The 21,962-nt window shown below is 28.5% G+C and overlaps 1 protein-coding gene across 1 annotated transcript in view; it reads left to right on the forward strand.

The window, feature by feature from the left end:
- The first annotated feature begins 21,691 nt into the window (after positions 1–21,691).
- Positions 21,692–21,962, forward strand: part of LOC148234532 (actin-binding Rho-activating protein-like) — a 40,517-nt gene continuing 40,246 nt past the window's right edge. The window contains exon 1 of the mRNA XM_088188209.1: positions 21,692–21,866. Within this exon, the coding sequence (XP_088044335.1) occupies positions 21,822–21,866 (45 nt within the window). The 5' untranslated portion in view covers positions 21,692–21,821. The remainder of the gene's footprint in view (positions 21,867–21,962) is intronic.

Consider the following 21,962-nt stretch of genomic DNA (forward strand, 5'->3'; position numbering starts at 1 on the left):
TTGCAAAATGCCATAAGGCATAAAAATGATACTTCAGAATACGAACACCACATCTGTGACTATGCTAGAATTTGTCATCATCAATTCTAAATAAGAATTCGTTATGGTGTGACATTTATATAAATCGATCTAGGAAAATACATAAGGATATTTGAAACGATTTTTTTTTAACAAAATCAAGTACCACTAATTATTTAATTTTATATGAAAAAAATATAATAACGATATCTGTTAGAAGAATATACTATCAAAAATATAATTAATCCCTTTTGGTGCCCTAAAATATTTATAGATATCAGTAAGAGTCTGTTGAAGTCCCCGATAAGCATGTGGTATTATAAATTGACCACGTGACCACGATGCAGCGCTCGACATGCGTGTTAACCATAGGACGCCTACGCGTATACTGAAATTGAACCGATTTACTCGTTCTATCTCAGTTTCCGAAACACCATATCATTCCGAGAGATTCTAGAGCGGGCAGAACCGAACTCGACCGAAGTAACCCACTATATTCTATGTCTTTGGCCAACCTTGGCCAACTTCCAGAGAGTGTAGTGCAGACATAAGGTTTCAACGATTGTGCAGCTATTTTATTTTTAATATAAAACCCTCGATGATTCATTAAATGTGTCGATTTGGCATAAAGAAAGTACCATTTGCTTGAAAATACGGAAGCATTTTTTTATCGCATTAGCTTATAAAGCGTTATCTTATAAACTGATGCGCGCTTCCCGCTCTCCGCGCTATATCTCAAAAACCGTTAATCATACAAATAGATTGATTTTGGCAAACTTGTATAAAATTTTATGCTCTGAAAGTGTTTTGAATAATTTAATGACGTGTGACGTATAGGAAACGAGATATTTGCAAAAAACAAAAACAATTTTTGTGACCTTTGATATCTTGACTAGCGGATAATCGATCTTATGAGACTTTTTAGCCCGGTCTGTGCTTTCTGTCTTCTTATTTTTAGCCTTTATTTCACCTTATTTGACTGGTCTAGTAGTCTTTATAGATTTTAATGTTATTTAGCTAAAAGCATTTATGTGCAATAACTTTTGAATTTGTATATGTACGAGGTGTGATCAAAAAGTACGGTGAATAATTTTATTGCGAACAAAGCAATAAGCTTACATCAAATTGAAATTAATCTTCTTCAAAGTACTCTCCTTGGCTAGCGATGCACTTATTCCAATTTTAATTCTATTATTGGAAGCATTTCTGGAAAACTTCTATCGGAAGGGAATTTTATTGCCCTCTCAATGTCGCAATAATCGAAGCTAAAGAAAACCACGCAAAATAATTTGCTAATGATGTTACTACACTTTTAGCAACTGTTTTCACTGATTTATTTTGTTGCAACAAACAAACCCTATTTCACTTATTCATCATCGGTAAATGGCTTTTTTTTAATCAATAAAAAAAGAGCTACATGCGAACTGAGTATATGAAAAAAATGTGTTTTATTTAATTTTCCTCCAAGTTGCTAATATTGTAATCACGACATCACACAATAAACATAACGCTTTGTCATTTAATTCAATAATAAAATAATTCACACTCCACTCTATTAATCTTTTCTGGCTTTTACAATGACAATACGAATATTCCCAGGTAAATAAATAAGAACAAAATAGCATAAAAAGCATTACACTGGGCATTGAAGTTGCTGTCGAATTATATCGTAACGTCACAGTGGAATGCTAAGCAATAGCGGCACCACATACTGTCATATCTCGTAATTCATCCTTCATTTTAGTAAAGTTTTTGAAATTTTAAGCCCGTAGTTTATCGACCCAAATCGTATTAAAAATATTAAATATTGTAACTTATAATATTGTAATCTATAATCAATGGCACAGTAAAGATTATAATTTTATGTGTTATTTATAATTTTAAAAAGTGGGCAATTTCATAAATTTACGGCCCTGCACAACACGTTTGCCAATAATGACGTATGCACCACTCGTACGATGCAACCCGACAATTGCCGAGCTACTTCGATCAATACCACAATAGTCACCAGACAATGGTCGATTGGGACGAAAGTACTAGGAGTGCATGCTTCCATGGTGGTCTTTACAGTTGATTTATTTATTATTGAATACTTTTTTTCAAAGTAAATATTAATTATTAGATATATTAATATAAAAGATTTTTATGTAGTTTAATTTAAATAAAATAAAATGTTAAGGTTATGGAATTTTTGTATTCAATACTTGTACATTGTGGAGTTTTAAGTACATATACACAGACTCAGACACGTGCTTTGATGGAAGCGAAGACTGTCTCTTTATGCTGTCCTGGTGGTAAAACTCTCTCAAATACAATGGCTAGGTCTGGGATGACGAAACTCTTTCGCCCGATATATATATATATATTTAAAAAAAATTTTTTTTAACAAAATAGCGGTAGTTAATTTGTTTAAAATTGACTACCGCTATTGAATTATTTAATTTATCTCTTTTATTAAATAATTAGTTTTATCCTTTAGTGTACGCCATTTAAAAAATCAAACAGTCATTCAATATTTTTCATTAATAATATTGATCATTTAATTCAGGGCTTCTTAAACTTTTTTCATTCACGACCCCATTTATGATTGTGAGCTTCTTCGCGACTTCAGATAAATATAAAATAAAGATATATAAATATTTTGTGCTAATTAGGTAACAATATACATACACATGAAAAAATATAGTTTTAGAATTTGCTTAGAAACATACGAAAATATTAAATTAAAAATTGCACAAAAACTTGTCAAATTATATTTATTATAGTTACAAAAATTATATGCCTTATTTTTCATCAAAACTGCATTTTTTGCAATAACATAAATAAAAGAGAATATTGAGCAAAATATATCGTCGCTGGTATATATTATAAGTATACAAAAATTAAAGGGAAAAATCGTTTTTTAATGAGACGGATGTGCTTGTTTTTTTACTGCATAACAAATTAAATCTTGGTGCAATATTTGACACTACTCTTTAACATATTTTAGCGATGGACGATATTGGGATTTAATGTGTGTTAAAGCTGAAACAGTAATTTCACATAAATATGTGGTGTTGAATGGCAGAATAACACTTAATGCCATATCAAAGATTGTGGGAAGTAAAGTTCTAGTTCTGATCCAGAATTCAGTCAAGAACTTTTTTGGAAAATCTAGTTTTAAGTTTGAGTCACTCGAAAGCTCATCAAATTCCTCTTGAGCTTTATATGACAGGTGATCAATCTCATTCAAGCCAATCAAAAATGGTTTTTGAATCCAAGATAACTTTTTGAAATCAATATTTGCTCTAAAGTATTTATGAAACTGTGTTTCTAGCACCTTTAAATGACCCATAATAATTTTTGCGATAAAAGTTTTACAATGATTTTTCTCAATTATAAAATTGTCGATACTGTAAAACATTTCGAATGAATCCTTTCCTACCCTACTTTTCCAAATGTTGATCTTTTTTAATAAAACTTTAAATTATATCATTCGAAGTAAATATATCGCAATCGTTTCCTTGAAGAGACAAGTTGAGATCGTTTAATTCCTCAAAAACATCTGACAGATAACGCAGCTTGGATAGTCATAGGTCATTTTGAAAAAAAGCAGATCAAGCAAGATCACATTTTTATTCGGTTAAAAATATTTCGATTTCGTCCTTCAATAACAATAATCTTCTTAAACTTTGACCTTTTGATATCCATCTTACTTCTGCATTTAATAATAAATTTGTATAGTGGGAATCCGTATCGTTACAGAAATTTGAAAACAAGCAGCTGTTTAGGGCATGGCTCTTAATAAAAATTATAATCTTAACAGCATCCTGAAGCACATCGTATAATTCTGATGCTATTTTTTTTGTTGCAAGGGCCTCCTAATAAATAAGGCAGTGATTAAAAGTTATATTATCATAATGAGCAGCTTAAAAAAATGATTTAAAACATGTATTTAAATATTTTGCATTAAAATCTCGTGACCCCAAGATTTCACTAAGCGACTCCATTTGGGGTCGCGATTCATAGTTTAAAAAGCCCTGATCTAATTTATATTTTGATTGAGAGAAGAGGTAAAATCATCGCATTGTTAAAAGTTTAGAAAGCTTGTAGGAATATGGGAATGTTTTCTTGTATAAAAAACTAGCTTTGTAAAAATTGAAAAAAAATATTTTAGTTTCATTCATTTGTGGCGTATCTCACTTCGCTGTTATTAGGCTGTACCCGAATACATGAGATTCGTCTCCTATTATTTTATTATACATTATTTTAGCTAAAAAATTAAAATACGAATTCTCTGTCAATCTTTCAACCGATCGTTTTTTAAGTGGGTTTTCCTTATGAGTTTTTTGAACCATCCTTTGATGATTCATTGATCCTTCAAATATAATTTCTTTAAAATTTTCTCGACCCTCTTATGCATTTTTTGGTACAGTATTTATTTATTTATTAAAATTAAATTAAGACAATCGTGACTTAACATGTTACCCAATGAATTATGATAATGAATACAATACACACAAATATCATTCAATGTTGAAATAAAATGATACAAACCAGACTAACCTGAAGCTGAAATGATGTCCCTGATTCTAAACCAGAAATTCTCGGGTTTTCATTCATCAAAAAAATTAAAAAAAAACAGTTTGCAATCCATCCCGAAAATATATTTATATACAAATACATTTTCAGCAGATGATAAATATAATTTAGCTGATAGGCACTAGTGAAATTATATGCAGCTTTAAAATGTCTATGTAACTCAATTTGACAGTTTTAAAATTGCCTTAATAATGTTCAGGCCTGGCTCGAAAAATATAAATCTAGAGTCACTAAAAAATATATATTTCTTCTTTATAGTGTCTATTGTATGCATTGTATAATTTTAACATAATGTAAACAATCCTAAAAACGTTCTACGCAAATCTAAATTAGAAACACATTCACTAGTATTGAATTAGATTCTACAACGAGTTACTATGTTTACGTCTGAAACATGGCATGCATGAAATTCCTCACGAACATATATTTCTGACGTCACTATCGTGCCTGACGTCATTGCGGTCTTGAAAACATCGTATTATTGCTGAAATCATTCCACCTAGATTGCGTCACTAATATAACACTTCAGAAATAACCACACGGTGGGCTAAAATATTTTTTAATATTATCGCTATATTTTAAAAATATTTTTAAATTCGATTAATATTTTTTATTAACTTATTTAGCAAAAGTAGCTAATTGTTTATATTTTATACACTAAACAAATTTATTATTATATGTGTTTCTTTATTTCATTTATGAAAACCGCGACATTTTATTTTTTGCGGATTGTCCTAGGCATATTATTACACAAATTCACACTAAATTGTCTTTATTTATGTATTAAATTTAATCTTCAATAGATATTTTAATATTTATGTTTTATAAATCTATTTTTATTTTAAAATTTTTGCAACATTGTTTATCTAATTTATTAAGCATATATTTAATTTGTTGTATTTAAAAAAATGCTTAATAAATAATGTTAAGCTTATGAACTTTTAGCAAAGCATATAATAGAAGAAAATGTTTTTTTGCATTAAAGTACTTCTGGCAAATAAATATAATAAAATATCCTTTTTTGCTAACCTGTACATTTACGAAAACGCTTTTAAATGGAATTCAATTAAGGCAGATGGACTTTTATTGTTCCATGAAACGTATTCTGACTTATCGATCTGGAATTTGGTTTGTTTACATCTAGAAATACTACATGTGTTTTCAAGTTAAAATAAACTGTTTGGTGTTTTTATTGATAGATGCTTCTGAGTGATTTCTACAGATGTTCTAGTATTTAGGAATTCAATTTTTACATTTCCCATAAGTTATTTCATTTTTTATTAGAAATCTGACCATTATGATAAGGTTTCAATGGTGTATTGTTGAATACATAAAAAAAGAACCAGGACAGTATTTTAGTTATTTAAAAAATGTGTGTCCCAATATTGGTAATTTAAATATTAAAAAATAAAAATTAAATGCTATTTAATAAATATTTTTACTTGTAAAAATTATAGTGTTTTATTTTTCATAAAAACATTTTTGTTTCAACTGCTGGAATTCTATTTTGGGGCATTTATTATTTAATCTATACATAAATGATTTAATCACATGTTAACCTGCAGCATCGATTTAACTGTATGCTGATGATACATTTCTAATATATAATTCTTAAACATATAAAGACATGGAAAGAAACATCCATTTTACTGAATGAATGTGATTAAACAAGTTAGCATTTAATGAAAAGAATTTAATGATATAACGTTAACTGTAAATAATTCTCTAATTACAGGCGGCCCTCGACTTTCGCACATAATTGGTTCCTGAAAATGTTGAATGTACGAAAGTCGAGGGAAGTAAAAAAATTGAAATTGTGTGTATTTTAAAATATTTATTTATCAAGTAAATATAATATGTTTAAGAGGCGTTTAAGAGACATGTTAAGTGGGGTTTGCAGGTGTTTCCTTTGAAAAGTTATCAAGAGTTAACTGTTTTCCATTATTATTTTTCTTTTCTTCGTATAGTATTTTATAACATGCTATGTCTTTATTGATCGCCTTACGCACTTGAGATATGCGTTTCCCATTAGGATCACAATCTTCCATAATATTTAAAAATTTGTCAAGGTGCGTAAAGGCTTCATTCATATTTTTCATTGTTAAAGAGTTTTCCAAAATAAACCTGTCTCATCTACAATAAATATTTGGCTAAAGGAATATTCTCCAGCTTCAATAATTTTGGATAATTAGGAAGTAAATTCTTGTGCAGAAACTTTATCCGCATCAACCGATTCTCCAGTAAATTTAATATTATGAAAAGAATACCTCATTTTAAAATCGTAAAACCAACCGTTACTTGCTTGAAAAACCGTGTTAAAATATTTTTTTAATCTATCCTTCAAATCTTTGTGCAAACTAAGAGCTTTTGCTTGAATAATTGAAATACTCAGAGGGACATCTTTTTGATGTTGGTCATCGATCTACGATGACAAAGATTTTCCATTTCATCCGTTTATTTTCTGTGTGTTTTTGGAAACATATCATTAAAGATTGTGGAAATATATCTTTATTTTCCACAATTTTGAACGTATTCTTTAATTATATTTTTATTTTGCAAAATTGAACATATCGTAGACCTGTTTGTATCATACGAACGTCCGATTGAAGCAAAAGATTCACCGCTATCAGAACGTTTTTTTTAAAAAAAAATTTACTTAAAAAAAATTTTTTTTTTAATGTGCGAAATAGCGAATTGTGCGAAAGTCGAACATTCGAAAGTCGAAGGCCGCCTGTACATGAAATATAAAAATAAAAAATTTGATTACCATTTTAATAAAAAAATATTAGCAATGGCAAAAATTTTATTAAGGTTTCAAAACGTATTATCATATAAAACTAGATTAAACATTTATTATGCATATATTCATAGCAAAAAAAAGGCTTAAGGGAAAATCGATTATAAATACTAAATTTAAATTTAGAAAATAGATTCATAATGATAAACATCCCTAAAAAATTTTCTGTGTAGTTTGGCACAAATTCTTCAAGTTATATTGCATTCATATGTATCAGTTTTGTTGAAAATATTTTACTATCATTATTATGCTATCCTACTAGAATTGAAATATATAAGAAAGTGAGAAAACTTTAAGGATTGAAAGATCGCGTGCCCAAGATTTTTTCTCGTACAAGATTTTCTGTACCAGGAGATCACGATGAATGAATGGTATTCGGAAGCTGCGGAGAGTTAATTTTCGGTTGCTATGCATCACGCGGTTTCCTAGCAACAGAAACACGCGGATCAAGGGAACATGGGCAGCGAGAGGTGGCTGACGAGCCATCCCTCATATCATCGATAAATGCAGGAATGGCATATATTTTATTAATTATTTTTTTCTCTACTTACTTTTATAAAAAACTAACAGTAAAACGTCGACCGTAAATAATAGTGCAATAGTCGAAATTATATTGATATATTATTTATATTATTTATTTTATTAATTTATTTAGCTTAATAGCTAATCTTTACATCTAACAAATTTAGTAAACATATATAAAAAATATATAAAAAGTACATAACAGAAAGAAAAAATAAAAGTATACAATAATAAAGACTTAATATTATAATTTATTTCTATATGTACGAAGGTGTTTTTTTATTCCATTTATGAAACCCGTTATATTTTTGCTGTTTCGGATTTCTCTTGGAAGACTATTATATAAATCAAAACCTCCGTACATAACTCCCCTAGCCGTACTCGTTTTCTTATACTTAATTATCTTTAAATTTTCTCTATTTCTAGTATTATATTTATGTACATCTTTATTTCTTATTAAATACTTATTAAAATATTCTGGTAACATATTATTTTCTAACTTATATATAAATACTAAAACATTCATACTCAATATTTCTTGAACATTCAACCATTCTAATCTATCAATCATACTTTTACAATTAGTTAATCTATTTTTATTTAAGATTACTCTCATTGCAACATTTGTTTATCTAATTTATTTAACATATTTAATAGTGTTGCACAATAATTAAAATGGGGCAATATTATACTATTATAAATTATTTTTTTTGTATTTATACTTAATATATTTCTTAATCTAGATAATAAACCTATTTTTCTACTAATTTTTTTTTAATATGTAATTACAATGTTCTTTAAAATTTAATTTTGTGTCAACAATTACTCCTAAATATTTTATATTATCCACTATTTCTATACTAGAGTTATTTATTACTATTTTGGTACTATTATCTAACACATTTTTATAATTATTAAACATACATTTAGTTTTATTCTCATTTAATTTAAGTACATTATTCTTTAACCATATTTCTAATATACTTAATTCATTATTTAAATTATTTACAATTTCTTTAATGTTATCACCTATGCAATACATTAATGTGTCATCCGCAAATAGATGAATTTTACATTTTTTCACGTTATTAACTATATCATTAATATACAAAACAAATAACAATGGTCCCAATTTAGACCCTTGTGGTACTCCATAAGACACTAATTTCTCTTCAGAATATACATTATTTATTTTAACTTAATAATTGACAATTAAAATATAATATAAATATAATAATGTGATCGTCATTGATTAGGAATTATATTTAGTAGAAGTCGTATATACGGAATTTGAGAAGGCCTTCGACAAGCTTTGTCATGGATTATTAATAAAAAAATTTTCGGATGATTTAACGTCACTAAGCATTTCTTCAAATATACTATCGAGTGCTAATAAAGGTTGGCAATCAAATTATTCTCGAAAAATTACAGTTTTGATTTTCGGAACGTTTTATGACCATCTAGTTCCTTAATACGCTGGCATTGCACATTGATCTGTTTAATGTCAGCTACGAAGAGTTGGTCTGGTTCGTATATTTAATTTTAATATTTTATGATTTTTCATTTTTACTATATATTATTTTTTATATTGTTTCAAATGGATGGATTGCTAATTTAAAAGTAGCGCTTGATAATATCTAACTCTATACATTTAAAAATCTAAGAGTGGTTAATAGAAAAATTAAAATAAGGCACCCTTCCTGAACTCACTTATTCAACAGGAGAGGGTTGAAATTGCAGACGTAATACAAAGTGGAGCCACCGTGGTACTTTTAAAGCAACCTTAATGGACATTTAATTTATGTTAAAAAAATTCTTAGAATATTTTAATAAATTATTTATTTTGCCACAATTTTGGTGTTTTGATTTAGTACGCGAGATCGATACGCCAACTCATATTTTTTTTCATATTAAACAATATTTGATTGACTCTTTCAATTATGTATAAAATTGAAAGATCATATCTTCAATCTTTTTTGTGAAGTAAAACTCTACGTGCAGCAATAACGGCACATTAAAATATGGCCCAAAGTTCTGTCTTCCTTATTCAAAAACCAGTATTTTTATCTTGTATTTTTCCTTGTACAGGTTTGTTGTGGTCCTGTAGATGCAAAATTAATTCCGATATTTTTTGAGCACACCAACCTTTGACCAAACATAATCAAAAGTCACCTTTAATACGTTATAACTTTGTTGATAAGGCAATGTTACTACTTTAACTATCTCATGTACTTAATCTATGCTTTTAAATTGCAGTTTTTCGGTTTGAATCATATACAAATTCCCATCATAATTAATAATATTAGCTGTCGTCCCTCACTACCATGAGGTACCGCAGCTAATGAGTATATAAATACCGTATTAAAAAAATAAGCTTTTGATTCGTTCTGATTTTTTTGAATTTAGTTCTAGTATTTATTTGTTAAAATTATATTTGTTTTTTAAAACTGTATATATTTATAGTTATTTACTATTGATTTAGTTAAAGAACTTAAATATATAATGGTTGCTTGAGCGATTAAATATTACTAAATTCCAATTAATCCGCTCGCGCGCTTGATAGATATGCCATATGGGTTTGATCCAAGCACATACTTGACCATTCCCGCGTTACTGTGCGAATTTACGTATTGGATAATATAGTTCTTTCTGAGAATAAATTACATAATATTTTTAAATCATTTAAAAATGGGTTTGCATAATATTAAAACTGAACATTTTATGTTCATTAAAAATATGTTTGCAACATATGTAATTTAAAAATATGTTTGCAACATAAATACATTTTAAGTTAGTATGGAAAAATATGTCATTCTGCCTGACTGACTCAATGTCTATTTTTTTCAATGGGATTAATTGTATGTCATTGATTGTGTTGTAGACCATTTTCGGTGTTTGAATACCCGCGTGCTTGAAATTTTGTTCGCATCTTTGCAGCCCAAATTGGCGATCGAAAATTTAAACAAAAATAGCGAATTTCGTGGAAGTAAGCAATTGCGAGCGAATTGATTACGACTGTGCTTTACTCCAAAAGTAAAGCAGTAAAAACGCTCGATTATCAGGTGTTTATGAGAGAGTTGAGTTATGTTGAGAATCGAATACAGTACATCTAAACCGAATCTTGCCCAATACCGACACGATTTTATAGCTTTTGACGTGAATTTTTGTCTTCTGAGAAGTGATAAATGTTTTTTGTGCTCTCCTATTGTATTTTTGTTAAAACATAATAATATGGGAATTTTTTCATGAAAATATTCACCGTGATGGACCAGTATGTCTTCTATTTATTATTTCTAAATAGTGTATTATAATTGATATATTTTCTAATATACATCATCATTAATTATATTTTTTTTCTCCTTTGATAAAATATTTTCATTGGATATTATGTCATTGACTTGTGTTTTTAATTCATTAGCTTCTTTTATTCTAAATACGGGAGTCATTAACCCTTTGAGTAGTAAATTCATTTATACACATTTGTTAATTTGTTGGTATACACCTGGAAGTGAGTTAATTTTAGGTATTTTTCATAATTATTCCTATATTTATTTTATTTTTTATTATTTTATATTAGTAAGTTATGGAAAAAATCAGTGAATCTCGACGTTTTATAGCTTTGATTCAATTTAATTTCGGTAATTAATTTTATATTATTATATTTTTTTACATATTAGAGGCTTTCAATAATTTTAATAAAATGAATATAAAATATTTTTTTTAATATTAATTTATTTCGTTCTTATTGGTATTATTACATATAGAAATTATTTATTAAAAAAAATAATATATAATTATAATGCTTTGTATTAATTATTTCTTCAGTTATATATGTAAATATAATTATCTAGTGTACCTCAAAACAGTGAAAGATTGACCACCGTACATGTACGTCCATACTCCTCAAAGCCCACCACTGTCACGCCACCGTCATCAATTTTTATTATATTACAAAAATAATATATGTTCACATTCTACAATTAATATTATGTAACATGTATATAAAATATATATTACATATTTTTGCAGTCCAGATTTGACACCTTTTTTTTGTGGAGCTATCTTGTGTTTATTTAAATAAACCAGTCACAATAATCTAACCTAATCAGCAAGCGGGTTGGTGGACATTTTTAAGATCAAATTGCGTTCTTTCAGTGAAACAAACATTCATTATCATGTGACCTGTAGTTTTTTTTATTGAATTTTCAAAAGCGCAAAAGCCCAACCTGTCCCAACCTGTATAAGCATAAAATAAAATTATCATACTTAAAAAAATAAAAATATTTATGTAATATAAGTTTTATTATGTAACAACAAAATATAATAATCTAATAAATAAATAATTTAATAACGATCAATTTTTCAAGAATAATTCATTATTGATTTGAGTTTCGCTTGACTAAATTTTATTTTGCAACAACAAGTTTGACAGAATCAGCTCTTATTTTAACGTCTTTTCATTAGTTAATCTGTGTGGGCGTTTTTAAAAGCTAAGAAAAATATTTTTGCTAAAGCAAATAATGGTTACGTTAAATGTGATTTATATTTAGAACTTTATACCCATATATTTTTCTTTGCTCTATTTTATTATATAAGACTTAGACTTATATATTTCACTGATGTTTGTCGTGCCTTCTTCTGATTTTTTTTTTCTGATAATATTTATAAATATTTGCTGAATTTAATCTACACTATTTTTTAAATAGTATTTTTTTATCATTATACAATAAAATTATCTTATTAAAGACATATCTACATTACTCTTAATTTCATAAAAGTTTTACGGTTGCAATATTGTGGTATTTGTAGATATTTTTTATAAATATGTAGTAAAATGTGACTTTTTGTAACTAACGTTTTCATATTCGCATAAATATTAAGGTCATCTTGGATCACTATTTCTTAGAAACCCTTTTCCTTTTATCTAACTCTCAAATATCTCGATAGCACTGATACAAATAAATACCGTAATTTGATAATCCATACAAGTATAAACCGTACAACCTAATCCTAAAAACCTGAATATATTATTTTTCATAATTTGTTAAATAAAGTTGCTGTGTCTGAATGGGTTGATTCGTGAATGAAATGAGTGTGTAATACGGTTACGTTGCGCTTTTGATGGTAGATATGTACGTTTAATTTGTATTTACTACGTAGTACCAGTTGCTTTTGAATTTATTGGCAGCTGACATTCAACCCGCAAGCTGTTCCTGTATTCCAGATCGTTGGTTTTATTTGCCTGGGATTCTAATCCATGTTGTGTGTGATACATGTACATACAGTCCGTCCAAGATATGAACGCTCACCGTCATAGTATTGGTGTGAGAATATAATAGGGTGACCATGTGAAATTGAATATCTGTTCAATTCAAAATACCATGGAATTGTTTTATTGATTACAAAATACCACAACATGACAATAATTTATAATAAAAATATAATACATTATAATGTCACCCTACCCTTAAAACAGTACTGATTTAGTATCTGTAACGTTCTCCTATCGGTGTAAACAAATTCGCGGAAAACTATGTATGCATGCATGCGTACACGCACCCTTATTTCCAACACAGCGATGATGAGCGCTAACATCTTGGATGGGCTATACTTTGTTGCACTGTTTCGATGCAGTTATTAAGGTGTCCATACACCTACCTAGCTCTTTCTGTACCCCTATTCCGCGAGTTTCGTTTGCCCGGGTTCAGCTCAATGTACTAGAGTTGAAGGTGCATAGTCTAGAGCTGCGCTTCATAACCTTGTGGCCTTATTTTGAGTTTAACCCTTAAATGCATGGTGTTGCAAGACTGCAACAATTTATTTAAGCGCTTATAACTCAGTCTACGTTCAATAAAGGAACACTATTGCAAAGTGTTACATATGTGTAACAAACGCCGAGCCATTGTGTTTTTTTTTTAAATATTCCGATAAATGCTATTAAAAAAAATCGTTGTGTGCAGATGTGTCACATTTTTAGGAATTTAAAAATTTGTTTTCATTGGTGCTAGTGGATTTAAAACGAAATAAAATTAATTTATATACTCCAAAAAGGTTAGTCTACTATTGTTTATTTATTTTTGATTTCTATTTTTTGTAATATTTGCATAAAATAAACAAAAAATGCAGTTGTAGACTCTGGCCCATATTGACTAAGAGGAACAGATGCAAAATGCCGAATGCAATGGAATTTCAATAAGAAGAAAAATTGCTTTAAGAATTTCCACTTGTAAATATTTTTGTATGTTTTTAATTTTAATATATTTTAATGTTGCATATTTTCAACAATAATTTTTTTATAAATGTAATCCACAAATATTTTTGACGTCATTTTCAGCCCAATTTTAGTTTAAAAATATTTTTATTTTTGAATTTGGAAAAATCATGCATTTAAGGGTTGAAATTTTTATTTTTTTTCTTAGAAGAAGTAAATATTACAAATTATACCGTTTATTTTAAAATTACAAAATACAAACTAAGGAAACTCATCTCCCAGGAGAAAATAAGCAAAAGTACAGACAGACATCGCATTTCACATATTGTTCCATAGTTTGTCTGCATTTAGATATAACACTATTTTAAAAAAAATATGATACTTCTCCTTACTGATATTACTATGGACTTCTAATATAAGAGGACTGATCAAAGTATATTCAAACCGAATTTTTGGTCGATAGGAGAGCGCAAAAATAATTATCACTTCTCAGAAGGCAAAAATTCACGTCAAAAGCAATAAAATCGTGTCGGCGCCGTCGCAGTGCGACGGCGACGGCACGATTTTATTGCTTTTGACGTGGATTTTTGACTTCTGAGAAGTGATAATTGTTTTTTGCGCTCTTCTATTGGGCAAAATTCGGTTTAGATGTGCTTTATTCGATTCTCACTCGTAATATTATTACAAAAAGTCTAAATATAAACGCTTGATAATCGTTTTGACCGCGATGGAACGATTTTATCTAAACTCAAAATTTACTATATGGCAACACTGAGCAGCAAATAAAATTTTCCATGCTCGTTTCTAACGTATTTTTTCTAAATAGCATCATTTTTAATAGTTTTTTTTTTTTTAGATAAAACGATATTTTCAGATTCACAATCAAATATTGAAAATAATTTTTGTTCCTCATATCCATCGGTGAATATATATTGATCATCTTATTCCGAGCTTGATTCCGAAGGTTGAACTTAAATCATTTTGTAAAGAAGCTTAGAAACAGTGATACATAATTGTTGTTACATAAGTGATACATAATTAAAATTGAGTGTGTGTGAGTAATGCAGTGATATCAACATAATTATGATTATTTATTATCTGTGAGCACATGTACACTGCACTGAACGTTACAATTTTTTATATAAGCAAATTAGAATTTTTTTGATTAAAGTCAATCTCGATATTTTAGGGAAAATATTTTCTAATCCCAGGATTCATAGGTATTGAGAATCATCCGGGATCCTAGGATCCCGGATCATGTAATTAGAGGCATACAATACCGTGCGGTCTCATTACTTTGAAAAAAAATTGGCCTAGCACACCTTAAATTTTGTCATATAAAGCGGTAAGGGTTGCGCTTAAGTCGTCGCACTCATAAACTCACTTCCAATCGCATTTCATTCTCAACATGTAATTGCTTTGATTTATTTTACTACTTTTTTGTATTATTGGGGTTTAATAATTTATTTTAACACTATTTTAATATTTAATTTCGTTAATTTATTTTGCATACATTTTTTATATATTTTTTGGCTTTTGTGATTTTTTTTGTATTAATTCAGAGGCTTATAAAATTATTATACCATATTTTTTATTATGTTCATTGACGTAATCTTTAATTTATTAGTATTATTTCCTATTAAAATCGTTTACATTGAATCAATGTTTTTTTATTTATTATTATTATTTCTTTAGTTATATATGTGAATATATAACTATCTGGGGTACCTCAAAACAGCGAAAGATCGACCGCCGTACATGTACGGCCATACCACTCAAAGGGTTAAGTCAAATATAGCAGCACACTATTAATTATTTTATAAAAATAACGTGATACTTTATAAATACTACACGCGATAAGTTTCGAACGTTATCTGAAACAGTGTATTTATATAGAGAATGATTGTTATAATTAACGAAAGAGATGAATCATCGGATGAAAGAAGTAATATGATACCCGGAGAATTACTTTAAATAAAAAGTTTTTTACACTCTATTGTCTTAAATAGATTGTCGTTAAAAACTACTGAGAAATATCTGTTCCGAATTGTGCTTTCACAATGACGCGTCTGTTTAACAAAAAGCTCGCTATTAAATATAGCAAATAAAGCTTTGTACATAAAAATACATAACACATATAAGTTTCTATTGCTTTATATGAAAAGTGTTTTAGCGAATTAAAATAAGTAAGTTCTTTGGATCGATTATTGTACAATAACAATCTATCTATAATTTCGATTTAATAGAAATTAAAAAAAAAAAAAGAGTTGATTAGTCTAACGACTTGTAAATGTATCATGTGATCTGATTAGTAACCTCATGTAACGATTGTATTTTAAATATCAAAATTATATCATTTAAAGACACTTAAAATATACAAAGTTAACTCATATGACTCGATTCCTGCGGTTAATCAGATATAGAAATATATAATTGAATCATTATTTGTACATTATAAAACACAGTATATAGCAAGTTATGGCACTGAATATAACACCATATTGTTACACAATGTACCAACTGGTGTTTAGTATAAGGTACAAGGTTAAAAAATATATTTCGTATAGCAAAATATTTTTTTTATTTAATAATAATGGATACTCTGATTCAATCAACTTATAAGGCCAGTTCCGAAAAATCATTCACAGAATCGTGAATCTGTTGTTGTATAAAAGTGGCAATGAGTAACGCAAGCGGAAGCTCTTCTTCCTCCAATAAATTTATCATTGAAAGTTTCCTCGTATTTCCAAATTAGAATTTGGACCCGCGAATTCTTGAGCTTTCTATGTATATCTAAACTTACAGCGTGTTTGTATATTTATAAACTCAGGGCTTTTCAAGGCTTCTCAAGCCGGATAATACAAGTAAAAGTAAATAAAACGATCCTTAAATTGATACTTTTAATGTATTATTTTTAATTATTTATAAATAGAAAAGCATTTATAAATGTATTGTATAAAAATAAATAAAGAACCGCGTGTGCGATGGTAGTCATGAGTCATGAGTTTTGCACGCCGTCTATTTATAAGTTACCGACAATGTGTGAAATCTGGCATACATTAAATATTTATTACAAGATTAATTTATATATATTAAATATACAAAGAAGAATCATGGTATTTGTATATCTTTCAAACCAAGGATAGTTTCTAATGCATATAAAAAAATAAATAATACATAAATGAGCAAAATAAACCTCTTTTATATGAACTAAATTGTTTGTGTTGAAAAGCTTTAAACATTTTTACAATAGTTTTAAACATTGTATGTATTAGGAACGAAACTTGAAAAATAAATTAATAAAAATATTTTTAATTAAATATTTTATATTTAATTATTGCTAATGTAATATTAAATTATTAACATTCTTAGAATGTATTATTAATGATTTATTGCATAACAAAATGATTTTCTTCAATTTCGAACTACTCTCAAGTATGAAAACTATTTTTTAGAGCGATATAAAACATCTACTTGAGTACCGCAAGGACCCAATTTAAAACCATTGCTGCTTTTATTGTTCATTTTTATTTTAGCAACCTGAAGTATATTTTTTCTGCATCATCAGATTTTATCCAACACTTTATTCTGAAATGGTACTAGTCAGGTCTTTTCAACCCTTTGATTTACATTTAATTTAATTTTAGATATTCTCCAAAGCAGTGTACGCCACAGCTTCCAATTTTTGCACACATTTTAAGCCGAGTCACAAGCAGAAAGTTGTATACGTCGCACGAAAATACGATTGTGTGTTGTTTTTGTTTCTACCTGCGCTGCAATAATGGTTATTATCGGGAAACTGCAGCGTATCGGCATACTTTGGAGAGTTTTGCAGAAGTCGATAATAATATTACACGTGTGATATATTATTTAAAAATGCAATTAAAATATTTTTTGACAAATATAATAGATATAAATTTACAATTGAAATAAAATTAATTAAAAAAAATAAAATCACGGTTAAGTCGGAAGTAAAAAATATTATTTTCAAGTCATATATTTATGAAACTCTGTAAAAAATAATAAACAAATAATTCTGGTTAGTTTATGATTTGTGGAAGACGTTTATACAGCGAATGATACACAGTGACCTTTATGAATATCTCCTTCTGGAAGGCGTCAGTGCTTGTTTTTGGTGATTGCTCGTACAAATACCATTCCCCACAAACACAAACGCACACAAGCTATCCTAACCCGTCAATTATCACACCCCTACCGCAACTATAATTTAACAATCATCAATAAAAAATTAGATGCATAGGAGTCGCTACACAATTAACTTTCTTTTTTACAGAATCAATATTCACACATCAGATGCAATATTTATCATTAATAACTAGTTCGTCAATCTAGGCATAATTTGCTTGCGTTTAATCTATCGATTAATTGACTTTCAATGTCAAATAAAGAGTTTTAACGCGCCGTGAAACTGTAGAAACCAAAAGAGCAAGACAAAAAAATTGGTGTGTTAAAGAAGGTTTGTCAAAACCTAAATTGATGGTGTATTAATGGTTTTACTAAATCTAATCCCACTCGGTATGATACTTGGCATTTATCAATTCTATGCGAAAGTTTCTTTAAATTATTCCCAATTGAAATAGATTCCTGTTGCTTAAAAAAATCAGTGACGTTTGGCATTCCATGATTAAGTGCTAATAGGTGTTTTTTAAATAATGAAGGTTTCTTAAAATTATTTGGGAGCATTCGATGGCAATTGATGCACTTGGGAAGGAATAAATCCATATTTTATTCAAGCGAAATTATCTTAAAATTAATAAAAAAACAAATTTTAATTAGTAAGAAGAAAATAATCCAATCAAATTATAATTACATACTGTTAAACAAGCATCCTTTGGTTTCGTTCTAACAAGACTATCGCTTTCTAATGATGTAGAAGAAGAATATTGGTAGTTCATTTTCAATTTTTAAAAAATCAATATGAAAAATTGTACTGCGGTTTATTTTTGTGAATGTATTGTTTACGTATACAGATGTATGCGAGAGAGCAGAGATACATGCGCGTAAGAATATTCGTTGTCTCGCTTGTTCTTGTTGAAGCGGCAATGCTAATTACAAGGTTTTTCGTCCGTGTCACATCCGGCTATAAAAATAAATATTTCAGTCTATTTCGCACAAAATAAATAAAAAATAATATCACAGTAATTGGTTGTCAACTCAAACTGTATGATTTTTTCAGATTTTGAAAAAGCGTTTGATAAAGTCAATCACGATTTATTCGTGAAAAAAATATTTTTGCGTTCTAAAGGACTCGTGAAGCTATTTTCAAATTACACGACTGATTAAGATATAGTTCGTTAAATATGAACAATCATTTTCAGAGCGATTTAAAACCTTTACTAGATGTCATAGAATTGAATCAATTAATCATCGATGTATTATTATACATTTTTTTGTAGATTATCGATTAAACATTGGATAACTCAATTTATATGTAAAATTACAATTATGTTTTTTTTAGATATTAATAACTATCGATATATTATTGTACAATGTTTTTTTGTAGATTATTAATGTTTTTTTATATTAAAAATAAACAGATCTACTCTCACGTATTGTATGTGTCGATAAATTGCCTTTTTCTTCAAACGATAATGAAAATATGTAAATTTTATGATATCGTGAAGACAGTCATAGAATATAAAATATATGCAATATTGTCTTGTAAATGTATTTTGATTTACTTGCAAATGCCATAGTATAATTTGTTCCCTTTTCACTGAAATGCGATAATCGTGTAAATTTATCATATAATAACAGTACCTCTTGCAAAAATATGTAATTTACATGTATATAAATTGAGCTATCTAATGTTTGTAGCAAAAACACTATTTTTTTATACTAATCAAATCTGCTTTCTTTTTTAGTCATTAGATGATGAAATTATATAATGAACAGATCTGGCACTAAAATATATATGTATGTCAGACAGAGCTTTTAAATATATATATAAAAATATATGTAGTATATCGGATGAAGCTTTTAAATATCCACTGTAACTGTAACTATAACTGTAAAAGACAAAACGGCATAAAATTTTAATCTAATGATCCGCGCAGTAATACAATTAATATGAATTTATAATTTAAGGATTAATATTTAAAGTAGATTTTTTGTCGTTATTTTTATATAAAAAGTGACGTTTTGTAATTTATAAAAATACATAATTGTAATTCAGGACATAAATAAATATGAACTATAAATCATAATCTATCAAAGCCAGTAATATAATTGTAGCGTGTTTTAAAACAATTAGTTATTTTTTTCATAAAGGATTTGCCGGTATAAAAATATAAGTAATAGTGCAGTTTCCCGATAATAACCGTTATTGCAGCACAGGTATAAACAAAAGCAACACACAACACACAACAACACTAAATTAATTTTTATAATTTATAGAATATTTAAATTTATTTATTTTTGGTTAGCAATATATCAAATTTAAAAGCATAATTTGTTATTATATAGTAAATTTAAATTTATATTAGATAGAATGATCATGCCGGGTTCATCAACTGAACTACTACTCTATATATAATTAGATGGAATTTAATCATAAAATAGGGCCAGTACCACTCGCTATAAAAGCATAAAACCGTTAAAGAAAAAATATGTTTCGGTGTTTAAAAATAAAGACCATTTAATAGATTATATATACGTCACTAATCATAAATAATTAAGATAAATCGATCTTATCGATCTTATCGATGAACTTATCGACCAACAGCAATTTATATTCGTAGAAATTCGCCACCCTTCTCTGATTGATCGACCCGTTAAAAAGGAACGGATAACATAGTCCAATATAGAGAGGCTAGCAGTACCCTGGCAACCAAGAATCACTGCTATTCAAATATTTCGTCTGATCACTTCCTCTTCGACACTTTGTCTGATACAGACTTGAAGTTCTAGACAATCAAACTTCGATCATAACCGAGAAAAAGTCGATTCAACTTTTCCACTGGTCCAGCTCGATATCCGAAATACAGAGCGCCCCATTTCGGAGATGCATGAAGCTCATGGATGCACCCATGGACAAACTGTCTTAATAAAAAAAATCCTGATAGATGGATTTTTCATGGTATAAAGTGCTAATTCCTTCGAGACAATGTTGTATAAAATAAAATATATCTCACTCATGTTATGTCTTTTATTAAAATAAGTTTCTGCGGTGAAAGTAACTGGTCCCGTTTGTGATGTCATCGTTAAAATATTTTTACGAGCCATTACACCATTTGACCGAGACTTTGGCGCTTTCGGACCTTCGATTTTAAGCGACTCAGACACGTAACTCTCCCAGAGAACATTGATAGACAAATTCACACACTTACACACAGCACTATAATATGTAAATATAAATATATCGTCCACACCAGTGGCATTCATAAGTCTTCCGTTCTGACAGTGTTGGGTGCATTCCTCAGTCGACGGCCGGTCGGGAAGGCCACGTTCATTTTTCACACCATTCTTATACCACCCCCCACCACTGTCACATCACACGGAACCCCCACCACCTATTTTATAATATCAAACGGGTCTAGTTATACCGATAGTGGCTCTGCTTCCTGGCGGTTCTTCCGAAAGCGAAGCTCATTCACACATCCGCTTCCGATTCGAGAGCGTTGTTGACATTGAAGATACTAAGACGTTGATTGACTGTCTTTGGCTGCGAAGATGTCGGGCGTCGACCACGAAATCAATGTCATAAAGTTTGTTGTGGTGAGTGATTGAATATTTTAATAATGATAACTTACATAGTATATAAATGACCTTTTGATATTTTTTTAATTCGTAAAATACGATTTTTTTGATTCT

The sequence above is a fragment of the Plectrocnemia conspersa genome, unplaced genomic scaffold (genome assembly GCF_051122295.1).
Source record: "Plectrocnemia conspersa isolate PC_06_02 unplaced genomic scaffold, ASM5112229v1 ptg000006l, whole genome shotgun sequence".
Classification (NCBI taxonomy): Eukaryota; Metazoa; Arthropoda; class Insecta; order Trichoptera; family Polycentropodidae; genus Plectrocnemia; species Plectrocnemia conspersa.